The 16147-nt window shown below is 37.4% G+C and overlaps 1 protein-coding gene across 2 annotated transcripts in view; it reads left to right on the forward strand.

The window, feature by feature from the left end:
- Window positions 7–16147, forward strand: part of LOC109822413 (F-box/LRR-repeat protein 14) — a 38905-nt gene continuing 22764 nt past the window's right edge. For both annotated transcript variants that reach the window (XM_020388606.1, XM_020388607.1), the window contains exons 1-8: window positions 7–139; window positions 851–1165; window positions 1269–1397; window positions 2054–2261; window positions 5036–5182; window positions 7064–7138; window positions 8475–8546; window positions 8671–8742. In XM_020388606.1, coding sequence (XP_020244195.1) covers window positions 965–1165; window positions 1269–1397; window positions 2054–2261; window positions 5036–5182; window positions 7064–7138; window positions 8475–8546; window positions 8671–8742 — 904 coding nt within the window. In that variant the 5' untranslated portion in view covers window positions 7–139; window positions 851–964. The remainder of the gene's footprint in view (window positions 140–850; window positions 1166–1268; window positions 1398–2053; window positions 2262–5035; window positions 5183–7063; window positions 7139–8474; window positions 8547–8670; window positions 8743–16147) is intronic.

Raw genomic sequence — 16147 nt, forward strand, 5'->3', positions numbered from 1 at the left:
GCCCGCCCGCCCTTGCCTTCACTCCAGCTTTACCTTTCTCTCTCTCCCTCTCTCACCCCGTTTCGTGTAGCTTCGGCCTCTCTCTTTCCTCTATAAACCCTGGAGTTCGGTCTCTCTTCCTCTCTCTAGACTCCGTCAGGTAAAACTTCGGCCCCGGATTGATCGATCGATCGATCGATCGTCGCCTAGGGTTTTGTCGGTTCATTTTATCTGTGTTTTTGTGTAGTTTGATCAATCTGTGTTTAGTTTGTTTAGTTTTTGAATGATCGGTATCTTCAGAAGGCTAGTTTTGATTTGGGAGAGTGATAAGCGCAAATAAATTGATTAAATATGTTGATGATGCGATCGTTCGTGTTTGCTTCTGTAAAATCCCCCCCCATATAAATGGGTAGAACTGTTATTTTGTTGGTAACACTTATATGATCATGGCTGTAGCATGGCTTGTACAAGTGATTTTGATATGTGTTCTATGCACAGAAAAGATTATTTGCAAACATAGTTTTACACAAAAATTAAAGCTTGGTTTGCAGGCCAACAGTATATATTAATGAAATTTGGACAGTGCTACATTGATGTAGGATATGAGAGTATTCTATGAATGTATTTTATAACGGAGTTATTTAAAATGTAGAAATTGAGAAATTTTTGGGACCTCTGTTTTTGCTGTCGTTTTCTTTAGAAAAATGCTGTGTGATAACAGCTGTGGGTTACTCGTTTTGTTGAAATCTCTGACATGCATAGCTGATTGAACTGCTAACCATCTTTCTTCAGCTGTAAAATGTACTTATGTTGTTTTCCTCTGGTCTGTTGGAAAGTCTGGGCACTCATTCTGTCATTTGATCTGTTGTAGGATGGAGTAGACAAAGCAATTCTCTGCTTTGGTTTTCAAATATATATCAGAATGGGAGTCAATATTTTTTAAATATATCATACATTGAAGGATTTGGGAATATAATTATTCTCCATGGGGGGAGCTTGCTCAAGGAAGAGAGACCACCTGGTGGATGAGGGTGATTCTCGAAGAGGAGCCACAGGAAGGTACTCAAAAAGTGGTAGTTCTAAGTGGTTGTTATTGTCACTTCCTCGATGTGCCTCTGATGTTACTCTGAAGGGACAAGGAAAGTGCCCATCCCTTATTGAACTTTGTGTAGCTAGAATCCGGGAGGTGATTTCCTTTTCTATTAGTTATCGCTGACTTAGTCTGTTTTCTGCTATTTGCGATAACCACTGACTTTGTACCTGGCCATGGCTTCACCATTTTTCTGCAGGATATAAAGAACTATAGTAGCTTCTCTATGCTACCAAAGGACATAAGCCAACAAATATTTAATGAATTGGTGGAATCTCATTGTCTTAGTGAATCGTCTCTTGATGCCTTTCGGGACTGTGCTCTTGAGGTGATCCTCCCATACAGTTAGAACCCTGCCTGTTGTATGAAGATGACAGTTCTGCTATAAGTCACATTTTGCCTTTCAGCTTGTTCCTTGGATATTACTATTTATTTGGTTAATGGGATCATAATCAAATGGTCTAGATTGCATAGTAGGCTATTATTTTAGCAAATGGATATAGTTTGCCTTCAAAGAGTCCTGTTGTTCATGTTAACAAGTTACTGAACCACACACATAGTTCCGTCTCCTATAAACTTTGGTGAATTCTTAGGCGTTGTCTAAACCACAAGCTATCTGTCGTTTCATTAATCAACGTGTTCACTCATCGTCTGTTATGACTCCGCATCAGTTATTATCGCTGCATTATTCATATAGTAGTTGTCCCTTCGTAATTAACATACTTCTTGGTAGATGATGGTTGATGGTTCTCCATTGCTTTCCTAGTGCTTTCCTAGTGAGCTTTGTATGGATTATAATACTCTTTTTCAGAATCTAATGAAATTTTTTACGGGAGAAGATCTTTTCTTTGTAAATAGCGAAAGCTGATACATGACATGCTGTTTCATGTGTGACATGATAATGAAGTTGCTAACAAGTTTATTCTATTGGTTATTGGAAATGAATACCGGCGTCTGAGTTCTTAATATTCTGGTACAAAACAGGATTTCTATTTGGGAGAATATCCAGGTGTAAAGGATAGTTGGATGGATGTTATTACTTCTCAAGGGAAATCTTTGTTGTCACTTGATATTTCTTGTTCGGATGTTACGGATTCTGGGTTGGTTCTTCTCAAAGGCTGTTCTAATCTGCAGAGTTTGAAATTTGATTACTGTGATCAGATTTCAGAAGATGGTCTGGGGAACATCTGTGGTAAATTTCTGCAGTCATTCTGCTGTTTTCTTCTTTATTTTTCTGCTGAAATCCATTGGGATCACTTTTTTGTTCCATTTGTGAATATGGTAGTTTATTGGTTTCCCTCTAGACTAGAGTCATCGAAGTTGTTTCCAAAATATAGTATTAAACTCTATCAATGATCTCATAGTGTGCAGATTTCGGCAATTGATTCATCCAAGTTGTTTCCAAAAATATAGTATTAAACTCTATCAATGATCCTACAGTGTTCAGATTTTTTAAGAGGCCTTTAGACAACAATGATAAGGGGTAATGTGGTGCATGAAGCTCACGTTATTTGGAGTCTGATAAGGGTTTGGACCACATGAGTTTATTGCCCTCAGCCTTTGCGTTTTTGTTCGAGAGACTGTTTCCATGACTCAAACCCGTGACCACCAGGATTCACAGCGACAACCCTTACCATTGCGCCAAGGCTCTACTTCCTTTTGGATAATTATGATGCTATGTATAAATTCGTTGCCCCTAACTGACGTATCTGTGAGCCTCGTGGAAACAATTTTGTGCTGACAATTTCAGTATCTGCTTTTCTCTTCTGCATAAGTTTTGTCTGTTACTTATTGTTTCTTCACTAGATTTGCACAAAACTTTTGTCTCAATATGAAACTAGATGCATTGTATGCAAGTGTGGTGTTTACTTAGATATAAGGTTTTAGTTATTTGTAAAATTAATCTGTTATGTAAATCATACATTTATAAGATGTGGAGATTAGTCATGAGAAACTATTAGTGTGCATACCTAATTATATTTCAATTAAATGAATAGTGAGATGTGTCTGCAAGCGGTATATTCCAGATTATATTAACATGTACAGCTTTATTTCGCTAAAATTATTCCAAAAAATTCTTCAGGCTTTGGTTCCTATTAAGGTGTATGGTTGTAATCTGCGACGTTTATGTCATGTGCTTTTTTGTTATATATAATCCATTTGAAATTAGTGTAATTCCCTATCACAAATTTATCAAAAATAGAAAAAAAAGTTCTTTTTTTGCTTTAGTCTGGCATGCTTGCATTGCGTCTTGATTTTTTAGGCTCCCAATACTCGCATAGCCTTGTGCACCAATAACCCTGATACTTCCTTTGCGCGCTAAAAACACTGGTGTTATCTGCAAAACTTGTATGACCTATTGTAATACCAAACCATGATACAAAATTAAAGTTTTGTGATATATATAAAGTTTGCCATTCAGGAGTTTACCTTTCCTATATATTTTTCCTCTTTGTAGTTTTCCATAAATGCTAGGGATGTAATTTGGCAAGATAATTTTTATAGAGGATGCATTGTATTTCTTAGAGATCACTGCACTTATGAAGCCTTTGTTCTATGTTGTTTCAAGTATACAGTGTGAATATTGAAGTTTTGACTTCCAGATAAGGTTTCTGCATGTCCTTAGTGCTTTTCGAGTTGCAGTTTTGAGTAGGCATCTCTTGGAAACTAATTTGATTCCATCTCCTATGTTGGTTTTTTCTCAATGATATAGTCCAATTAATTTTCTTGCATAGGGAAATTATCCAGTAAACGGAGTTTTTCATAATTTTCTTGATGAAGTTTTAGGTTAATTGGATATAATAAATGCTAAACTGACTCATTCTAATTGTGGATGATTTTGAAGCAAATAGTCTTAACCATTTCTTTACTTCAGGTTCTTAGTATAGTTTGTTTTGTTACTAGGCGTACTCCACTTAACGAGTCTTGTTTTTCTCTTATGGCATGTCTTCTAAAGTATGCATCAATGTTGAAAAAAACATAAATCATAACGTGTTATAATGCGTTATGTAACATAACAGCCCCTAATCATTGCTGAGCACAATCAGAAAATGCCCCTGTTCTTAAAGTTGCATTTTTTGGAAAAATTCAGGCTATGTAATGCGTTACGTAACGTTGCGTTAAATGGACTTGCGATCTGAGCAGTTGGATTTTAGGTTGGATATAATCCAATCGTTCACCCCAATTAAAACTCTATCCCTTTAGATAGGATATGAGTCATACGATCTCTACCTCCCCCAACTTCCTTCAGTGCCCCTATTTCTCTTGACGCTCCCTCCAATTTCCTCGCTGAAATCAATCGACGCCAATCAAAACTCGAACCTCAAGACTTTGCCTCAGCTGTGTACGACGAAGTAGAAGACGAAGACCAAAACCCTAATTGAACTCCAAGCCCTTCTTGATGATGACAGGGAATCCCATGATGCCGGTGAGATCCTATGCTGCTGGCTGAGATTAGTAACAGTGTATTTTCTTCAGTTTTCTTCTAAAATTTGGTTATTTATCATTACTTTTAGGGCTGTTAGTGTTGAGGACTCATTTTGAGGACTGAAAATATTTTGTGAACTGTAAATTGGATAAAATGATTTGTGAGATATTGAATTGATAGTTACTATTTGCCAATTGATTTGTTTGGAATTATATGATTTGTTTCAAACTTGATGTATTTGATGCTTTTGGAATGGTTATTTAACGTATTTGAGTATAATTTGGTATTTGTGAATGTGTGATGTTATGTTTGAAAATTTTGACGATTCTAATTATTAAAATTACTATGAATGTTTTCTAGTTATAAAATATGTAAATAATTACTAAATCAAATAACCTACATTGTGCGTTTCATGTTTTTGCATTTTTTTCTCTTTAACCCTTAATAGCATGTAGAGAGTTACGTTATGCGTTATCGTTATTTTAAACATTGGTATGCATTGTTGTTTTCATTCAATATGTTTTTTCTTCCCATATCAGGTCTTTCAAATTTGACCTCCTTGAGTTTTAAGAAAAGTACTGCAATCAGTGCAGAAGGTATGAAAGCATTTGCAAGCTTAGTTAACTTGGTAAATTTGGACCTTGAGAGATGCTTAGGCATCCATGGTGGTCTGATTCATTTGAAAGGTATGCCTCTTTTCTTGGTGCATTTGAGTGATTTTAACTGCAAATACAATTATCTTGAATTATATTTCGGCTAATCAATATTGACATGGTTTAATGAAGATAATTTCACCAACCAAGATATAAATTGTTGAATCAATTTGTAGTTTAAGAAGTTTTATAACATGTTGATGTATACGAATATCAGGGTCAAAAACTCCCTGAATAAATCCGTTTATAGTGCAGAAGCTTACTTGAACTTGGAACTTTTAGAAGACCCAATCAGCAGTGACCCACACGTTTTTGATCCTTGTTGCAAAAGTTTTAGCCTGTATACATTCTCCTTCAGACCAACTGGTGTAATAGGTTTTATACGGAGCCCTTTTCTGTTCGTTGCTTCATTGACAAGGAATTTGGCTTAAACTCAGGGGCTGTTTGGTTGATTTCCTGACAATCAAAGAAACCAGACTGTAGGAAACGAAACCCAAAAGTGTGCTTCCAACCCTTTACCAATAACTTCATGTACTTTTAGAAAGTATATTCCGTAGAAGTGCATCTAACCAGATGGGGTTAAAAAGGGGGAAAAAAGAAAAGAAAAAGAAACCACTTCTAGAAAGTGGATCAAAAATGGAAACCACTTCTAGAAAGTGGTTTCCACCTATTTCCACCTAACCAAAGAGCCCCTCAGTGGATTGACATTTTTTGATGTCTGGTTGTTGAACGGTAGTGAAAACTCTTGTGGAGACTGGAGCCTTCTCAATATGGAGTAGAACTCAATAGCTGACACCAAGGCACAATTGTAATGGTAATATGGCACTTTGGAATCTATTCTTGCTTGTGCAATGTTGATGTAAACTGCTTTGTTGCTATTAAATTTATGGTAATCTATTCATTATTAGTTGCATATGATACCAATCAATCTGTGAAGCTATATGTAGTTCGTAAAGTGATGCATTTGTGGTTGCTTACAACTGATCTGGAAATACATTGTTTGGGTAGCTTGCTTCTCCAACTGTGGTTACTAATATTTAATATTAATTAGTACTGATTTGTGCAGTAACAAAAATTAGCATCATTGGGCCTGATCAGCAGTGACCCACTCGTTTTTTATCCTTAGTTGCAAAAGTTTTAGCTTGTATACGTTCTCCTTCAGACCAACTGGTGTAATAGGTTTTATACGGAGCCCTTTTCTGTTCATTGCTTCATTGACAAGGAATTTGGCTTAAACTCAGGCGCTGTTTGGTTGATTTTCTGACAATCAAAGAAATCAGATGTAGGAAATGAAACCCAAAAGTGTGCTTTCAACCCTTTTCCAATATATTCATGTACTTTTAGAAAATATATTCCCTAGAAATGCATCTAACCAAATGGGAAAAAGAAGGGGAGAAAAGGAAAAAGAAACCACTTCTAGAAAGTGGATAAAAAATTGAAACCACTTCTAGAAAGTGGTTTCCACCTATTTCCACCCAACCAAAGAGCCCCTCAGTGGATTAACATTTTTTGATGTCTGGTTTTTGAACGGTAGTGAAAACTTATGTGGAGCCTTCTCAATATGGAGTAGAACTCGATAGCTGACACCAAGGCACAATTGTAATGATAATATGGCATTTTGAAATCAATTCTTGCTTGCGGAATGTTGATGTAAACTGCTTTGTTGCTATTAGATATATGGTGATCTATTCATTATTAGTTAATGTTGTGATCATGGAGTAGCAGAAATCTGCAACATTTGAATTCCCGTGTTGTTACAACTAAAAATAGGAGTCTTAACCTTGAACCTTCTTTTTAATTCTTCTCTTAGTTGGAGCCAAGCAAAACTCCAACCAGATAATAACCAAGAAGCATGTGCCTAGTTTCTTTATCATATATATTCAGTTATCTCATACTTTCTTTTTCTTTGAGCAGATTTAAGCAAACTTGAGACTCTTAATATAAGATACTGCAATTCCGTAAGAGATGCAGACCTAAAACCTCTGTCAGGTAGGTCATCCGCTTTTCCTTTCAGTTCCATGATACTCATTTTACAAATTGTACTATTATGCATTTTCCATTTTAGGGTACATCTAGGAATAGTTTCAGACAAGAATATGATTATCCATATATTTAGTTGTAAGGGGAATCTGAGCACTCATCCTCACGACTGTTATAACATTTGCAGCCCTCTTTTTTGACATTTTTATTTGTCTTTATGTGCTATATGGTTGATTCTTATTTTTGTCAAAATCACTTTTAAATTGTTAAATGACTTCATTATTCAACATGCAAGTCATGGTATTGGTACATCCTTAGTTTTCTGATCTTCTGCGTTACATCAGAGATCAAAAACATTTATGATATAAGTTAGATCTTCTCCATTACATCAGAGGGAACCTGATCCTTAAATGAATAGCCAGTGCTGATCTGTAATAAAGAACCCTAGTATGGGATGCTAAAGTTTGCTAGAGATGTGCTACGAGGGTGTTGTTCTCCGAGAATAGGGAATCTGGAGTGTAGTTTCTATTTTGATGTCCTCCAGTTACATAGAAAGCTGTAAGGGGCTTATCTTTGAGTTAGCATTTCGAATGCAGGACACAAGCTAATCATAATTAAAGTCAAAAGACTAGACTTCATTAAATACTCCACTCCCCAACCATTGGATGTAGTGTACAAGGACGTTACTGTATATAATGAAGGGCATTATTATATCCTACCTGGAGCTTGTTCATTTAACACTCCGCCGATTCATTAGAGAGGGAGGAAGAAAAGGGCACGAGGTTTATCCCTGTGTGGCTATTATTGACTCTTAAGAACCTACTAGTAGTTGAAGAGGGAGAAGCTTGAGATTCTGGGTGGAGATGATTAAAGATTGAAAGATGGTGATAGTTTGAATAAGATCAACCTTATCCATGCTTCCTGACTTTCAGGTTGTGTTTAATCAGATGAAAGGAAAATTTTATTGGTGAAGGCTGAAGGATAAATATAAGGAAACAATAAAAAACTGGAATAGAGGTGAAAGGAAGATGAGGAGATATTTGGATTCAGTCAAATAAAATAATGGAATAGAAATTACTTTTGGCAGGAGGTGAAAGATGTCCTAAGGGTGAAATCCTGCCAACTAGCTGGTAATAATGGATTTTTTGTGTCCTGTAAGGTACATGTATCTGAGTATCAATATGTGAGGGCTGATATCCAATAATGGAATTTGATGGGACTAATATCTTGAGAGAACTTTTTTTATTTTATAAAGTAGTAAGTTTGTTTTCTCGTGGAGTCATAAGCTACATATTTTTTGTTTACTTGAGAATTCCTGAGAAATAACATTTTTCACTTTCTTTAGGGCTTACAAACTTGAAAGAGTTGCAAATGTCTTGTTGTAGAGTTACAGATGCCGGTATTGCTCATCTTAATGGTAAATACTCAAGAAACTGCATCTCACTCTAATAATCTCTGCATATCTATTTTGATGTCTCATTTTCTCATGTTCTTTTTCCCATACTAATTTGTCTGCTCATTAACCCATTGCTTGCATACAGGTTTATCTAAGCTTGCTCTGCTGAACTTGGAAGGATGCCCAGTCACTGCTGCTTGTTTGGAATATATTTCAGGTTTACACTTCCGTATTCCTCTCCTTCTCTTGCATCCTTTCTCAATGTTCCCCCCCCATATTTTTTGATAGAACAATGATGCAGTAGATTCATAAATGCAAACAGCAGGCCAGTTCACAAAGAACCTTAACTATATATGAGTGCACTCATGATTTCCTAGGAGTCTGTTTCTATGGAATAATATGCAAAACTATTGACAGGAATAATGATCAGACATGATCTGTAGGTAGTTGTGTATGTTATAGGTTTTAACAGATTCATGAATGCAGACAAATCACAATACTGATGATGATGAATATATCCAATAAGCAGACAAGTTTGTAAAAAACTCTAAACTATATCTTGTACTCATGATTTCCTATGACTTTCCATGCAATATGTTGAGATGCATAAGGATCACACATGATACATAGGAAATCATGTATAAGGTAATTATCGTAGTTAAGAAAACATAACTAATTTCTACAAGTAAGAAGTAAATCAAAGAGTTGAGGAGATACCTGAACCTAAGAGCATCGTTGTAAAGGTTGTTTTTTGTTAATTTGCTAAAAAAATTTCAGGTCTTGTAGGAGGTCAATTCTCAATGAAGAAGGATAGTTAAAGTGCACTTTTCAGGGTTACAAGGATTGGTTTAATGGAGGATGGCAGTAAAGGACTGAAAACACTATTGAATCTTGAGCTAGGGCGACCGTTTTCTTTTTGTTTTTTTGTCCTTTTCGTTATTGTTTTTGCTTTTTCGGAGAGGGAAGGTGGAAGTGGCATTGGTTCTGTTGAAGGGGGGAGGTGGAAGTGACATTGATTCTGTTGAACTGGGATTGTCAAATTGTTTTCTGGTTTGAGAGAGGGAGTGGTTGGAGGTTGCGGTTTGGTGAAAAAGAAGAAGAGATGAACAATTCTATGAAAAGCATAAACTAAACATAAATACATACGAATACATAAATCTCTTGTTTAGAGATTACCTTTCTGGGACCTTTTGGAAGGATCATTACGCATCTAATGTTAATCTTCGGACAATGGCCGGTGGACGACGACACTGGTGAGAAGCCCTCGGATATCACCCCGTGACTAACGTATAAATCACAGAATTGATGAAGAGCAAGGAGATGACATTAGTATATTTTTATCTCTTGTTAATTTTTATATAAGTGCATATATATAGAGGACAAAGCCCTAACCCTTTAGGATTAGGAACATGTTCACTAAATGACCGATTTGAGCCCACTTAGGATTAGGATCCACCAATTTAATTGGGCAGACACCAATTACTAGCATACTCCCACTCGCACAAATGAGTTGATGCCATCTCTCCCTGAGTTGACTCCTTGAGCCGTTTACTCCCTGAGTCAAAATATCCCTGAGATTCTCCATCCTTATCAATATTGTGTCCATACATCATTAGTACGGCGTGGACAGTTGAGAAACTATAAGCGGATAGCCTTGCAGCCAGATTTGTTAGGACCAACACAATGATCTCCCTGAAGAAACACAAATACGTAAAAGTGTAAGTATGTGATATCTCGTTTCCAGATCTGATCAATTATGTCTGTTCAAGTACATTCGATACCTCGGAGAAGCAAACATGAACACCGAGGTCTGCACTCTATTCATTTCACTCTTAAAATTTGCCCATCGTGTAAGAAAGCTGCGCATGCGATGCAATCAAGAGACATTAATTGATCTTTTTCTAGCCTTGAATAGTTGTGTGTTAATCACGTGCTTTCCTGACACTACCCCATATGCGTGGTATTGTCTCATCACAGTAGGAAATAGCAACCACAGTAGCGGATGCTTATAACAGCCTTTCTAGATAGCTCAGTGTCTCTAGGGTACAATGATTGTCCTTCATTACTGGTGGTTGTTTATAAGGGTTTACACAATGAGGGAGCAGGGATCCATTTCTCGACCTCCTTATATTCAGTCCAGGCACACATATGGCAACGTGCTATGATATTACTTCTCTCCCTAAGATCATACATCACTAAATGCGTACGGTACAGATCCAACTTTCATTACCCTGTAATGAACTTGTCCGACCATTATTGCCCTGTGATATGTATAGGATTTTTCGACAAGCCTGCACCTCATGTCCCAAGTTAGGCCCCTAGTTTGGCTGATAGTAAACATGTAAAGTGGATGTGGGGTTCCTACTTGGGTTGCTTCGACATATAGTATACAACAACCTCATTTTGATCGAGAGCAGGGAGACCAATAGAGTGCTCCCGCTATCGTCCTACCTAGTAACACGATAGTGTAGTCATTGCTCCAAGCTAAATGATATCTGATACTCGGTCTTAGCTTTGGCAACTACAACAACCGAAGGGGATCTCTTATGTGATAAGAGCTTCTACTTGCTGGTGTAACTTTCTAATAGTGCACCCAATGTCCTCTAGTGTACCCTGTACACATTATATACTAATATACTCCATGCTAAATTAATCAAACAATAATAAGACTAGCAATCCTAGATATGCAATATATAAAAAAACAAATATAATGTCTTATAAAGCTGTCATCCGTAATATCCAGTGTTTGAGGTCTTAATTAACATAAAAGATGTAGCCCATAACGCTCAAGTGTGTTGCACCTGCTCCTCAGCTATTCCCTTTATTAGTAGATCCTCGATTAACCGACTCACAGGAATACAATTTTATTCGACTTCCAAACTAATTTGGGCCTATTGTATGACCAGTAGTCGATGTGCTATCAAGATAGAGAATCACACCATCCTCTACATGTTGTGCTATAGTCAAATTATCCAAGAATCTGTATAACTAGACTGTCAAATACTACTTTGTATATCACCACATATCATCTCCAAGTGGACAAGGACTATACATTGTTGCTTCTTATTATAAGAAATGACCTCGTTATTCAGTAAGAGAACATAACCAGACATTAACGCTCGCCCATTTAGGTTGTTAGCCTAGTCGACATTTGAAGATCTCTATAGGTGAGTTCGTGTTGTCATAGCATAGTACATAAGGTGCAGTCATAGCATAGTACATAAGGTGCACTCTGAATCAAATATTTGAGAATACACTTGAGTTACTCTGGTGACTCATACCAGGATTAGACCGATGCCTACTCATCTATCCTACTGCAAAAGATGTATCGATTATTGTACACGTACAAGACAATCGACTACACTCCTTGAATGGATGCTTAAAATTAGCTTCTTCTATGCTTTGATGTCGGGACATTGTTTTCTACTTAAAGCTTGACTCTTAGCAATGGTATCCCCAATGATCTCTATGCTACACCCGGTCAGCAATATGCCATCACTATATAATAACAGATCTCAAACTTATATCAGCTTAGTGTAGGTGGGCCTAACAGTCCTGATTGATCTTCTAGAAACTAAGATCTTGCACAGTCTAATAGGATAAAAAACACTACATTGGAAAAATATTTTAAGCCATAGGTAGGATCCTTTAACTTGTACATTTTATGCTCAAGTCCCTTGTCTACGAAACATAAGTTGATTCATATGGATCACTTTTTCCAGTTTTTTATAGATAAAAGCTGTCTCGATGTCCATCTTGAGTAGTTCAAGATCCATTTCCGCAATAGGAGTCGATATCATGGGAATAGGGCTAATCCTTATCACTAAAGAAAGTCTCTTCTGGTAGTCCACCCTACTACCTGGGAGTACTCTTTCGCCATCAAGTGTGTCTTGCATCACTTGAGCTTCCCATCTGGCTTGACCTTTAAAGCCCATTTGTTTTTAGTAGTTTCACATTCAATTGGAAGATTTACCAAGTCCCAGACTTAATTCTTCCTTATGAATTCAAGCTCCCCGTTCATTGTTGTTTTTCACTTTTTTGCTGCAGTCCTAGAAATAATATCTTTACATGACTTGGACTCCGCAAAAATATGCGGTGCTTCTATGAACGTTTCTCCGTCGGTCTCAAAAATATCGTCTTGGTATTAATCCATGAAATGACCTCTGAGCTAGTTGAGATTCCATAGATGGGTCCAAGTCTTCTAAAAATTATCTCGCTCCCATTGTCTTTAGTTGGTAAGAGGAATCAATTCCTCTTTCGTTGTTGTATCCATGACTGTCTCCTCGATCTCGTATGAGTAAAAATCTTGACCTATTTCTTCTTTGTACTGGTATCCACCCTGAGGAACTCAATATATCACAAGTCTCTCGGTGACAATGTCATCGTACTGCTCACATGTAAACAAAATCACAAAGTCTAAAATAGTGTGGAAGTATACTTCAACATTTTGGGATCTAAACTTCTCATGCAGTGAAGTAGTGTGTGAAAGAAACACTCCCACATGGATGTGGTGATCCAACACAGGCCCTCGGCCGTCCATGATTCATAGAGTATCGACTCTATTGATCTCGAAGGTACTCGGTTCAATATATGTCGCCATTAATAACACATCTCCCCGAAATCAAATAGGCAGCTATTTTGAATCATATCTATAAGAGTTATATTCATCATTTCTGCAACATCATTTGTAGCAGAATATAGCATATTGTCAACCGTATGACTTTTCCTTTCTCTTGACATAATTTCTTGAATTTTCAAGATAAATACTCTCACTATTAGTGTTCAAACCCTAATACTTTTGTGTAACTGATTACCCACCTTTCTAATTTAGCACTTGAAACTATTTCAAGCACTCATTTATGAGCGAAATCAGCTACACATGATTGTTTATAGAGTTTCTTTTTAAAAATGAGGAATTTAGGCGTTCCACTTTGTACCTTCATAAATATTGGTCTGCATATAACGGAGTGGAAAAATTGCAATTGAGGTGCTTATAGCATTGCAAATGACTTTTTAGTGATTTTACCCACAAGACCATACTTATAGATGGACAAATACCTTATTACATATACTAAGGAGGCCGCCCATGGGGAGCCTTCACGTGTCCTCTAATATGATTTAGTCTATTATACCATAAATTAGTTCTAATCTTAATTTACGGTACAATATAAAGTACATGATAACCTAGTTATCTAGTAATGATTAACACTTAAAATTAATTAAGCAATTAGCTTGGCTTTTATATGCAGAGAAATCTCGAAGCAAATCATGTAAGTTATCCACAAATGGGAAACCATCTAGAATCCCACAAGCCTAATCGAGAGACGATTCCTATACGCGTAGTGGGAGCTTATAAAATATCCTGAAAGATCTTTTGTTTTCCTAAACTTAGAGGAGACCTCTCTACATCAGTGCCCAACATTGCTACATAATCCCAACAGATCTTTCTACTCCCATTTAGGACTATAAATACTGTCTCTGCCCTATAGATGTGGTCCATGACAAATTTTTAAATTTTGGCCGATCAAGCTATATTATCGGCAATTTATCGATTTTGGGAGCCTTACGTTATGATAAGTTTGATTCCAAATTGGTTATCATTTTTGGATGTTTATCGCTAATAATGCGGCGATAAAGTGAGTTATCAACTAATATTGTCAGTCCAAAAGTCGGAACTATCGGCCTTTGGTTTGAGTTTTGATTTCGAACAACGATCATCTATTCAGTGCACTTTAAACCTGATCAGATTCGAGTTTCTACCATTGGTGAGCTATGAAGCACGGATACTCCCCCCAAGGCTACGAATCCGTGTCCGACACGAATCAGACACGAATTCGTGCACGACACGTGCAAGACACGTGTCGGACACGGTCAATCCGTGTCCGACACAGGTCAACGGTCAAACGGGGGGGACACGGTCAAAGGAGAAGGGAGATACGACACGGATTCGGCAAATGAAAAGAAAAAGGGGGGGAAGGGAACCCGAAACCCAAACCCAAAAAAACCCTAAAATCTGGACTTACCCGCTCCCGACGTCGCTGATCCTCTTCTCATCTCTCGCGCAGACCTCTTCTTCTGTTTTCGTCGTCTTCTCGTGTCGCCATCACGTCGGAGGTTAGATCTCGTCAAGCTCGTCGCGCCGGAGGTCAGTTCTCTCGTCTCTCTCTCGTCGTCCTCATCTCTCTCTCGATCTCCATCTCTTCGAGGGAGGATTAAACGACGATCTTCGAGGGACGATGAGCTTCAAGGGATGACAAGCTTCGAGGGAGGAGTCGGCGACGAGCTTCGAAGGGGGAGTCGGCGACGAGCTTCGAGGGGGGAGTCGGATCTGGAGCTTCGAGGGGGGAGTCAAATCTGGAGCTTCGAGGAGGGAGTCGGATCTGGAGGAGAGAGGGCGGAGTCAGAGGAGTTGGCGACGAGATTCGAGGGAGGAGTCGGATCTGGAGGAGAGAGGGAGGAGTCGGACCTGGAGGAATCGGATCTGGAAGAGAGAGGGAGGAGTCGGATCTGGAGAAGAGAGAGGAGTCGGATCTGGAGGATCTGATAGATGAAAACCCTAGCCCTAGCGCCCATTCTTACCTATTTATATGGATAACACTTGTAAATAAAAATTTGGGCTAGGCTTATAATATTTTGTATACTTGTAATATTTACCTTCTATTTCAACAATATACTTGTAATATTTTAAGGAATATTTGTAATATTTTGGGTATAGTTCTAACTTGTGAATGTATACTTGTAATTTTTAACTCTCGTTTTGCAAGATAGGCTTGTATTTTTATATGTTCAAGATGAAAATAATGAAAATTAAAATTTGGTATTATTTTAGATTGTTAGTTGAATTTTATAAAATTTTCTATATATAATAATAATTTTAAAAAAATTCCTTGCCGTATCCCCGTATCCTATTTTTTTGGATTTTGCCGTATCCCGTATCTGTGTCCGTGTCGTATCCGTGTCCCGTATCCGTATCCGTGCATCATAGTTGGTGAGTGATTTTAAACATGATTATTTACATTTTAGTATATTTATATTTTATTAAGTATGACTAGTTTACATTTTAGAATATTATTGTGTGTATATCACCATTCAGTAATCTCACTCTAACAATACTACTTGTCCCTGATATATCCCTGATATATCCCTGATATCCGTTATCCGATATGGATTTTGACTGTCTGATATTCCTAATAACTGATATTTAAAACCTTGGTCCATGAGTCCCGAGTTTTCTACGTTGTGCGTCCTTATGCGCGAAATGATTGGTTTGTTTGCAGTCAAATCAATTAATCTGTCTCTTATTAGTTGGATCTGCGAACTGCAATGAAAGTAGTAAATATCTTTCCCGAAGTTGTGTAAAGTCCTGATAACCGCCCGGATCTGTTGCTCCTAGCTCAACGCACCTCCAAATATCTCATGATCTCTAATCACTGAGGTCATGATACAAAGGTGTATTTAATGTTCTGCTTGCTAAGCACTTGTTCTGCTTAGCAGTTATCTCATTTGAAGCTAACTAAATAATAAGAACTCGGAACCTCATAGGGGAGACATACGAATTTTGCGTTAAGAGCATCCTAGAAGCTCTTTGTATTTGGATTATCCTCGTACTCAATATGATTGTT

This window comes from Asparagus officinalis, chromosome 8, assembly GCF_001876935.1.
Source record: "Asparagus officinalis chromosome 8, Aspof.V1, whole genome shotgun sequence".
NCBI lineage: Eukaryota > Viridiplantae > Streptophyta > Magnoliopsida > Asparagales > Asparagaceae > Asparagus > Asparagus officinalis.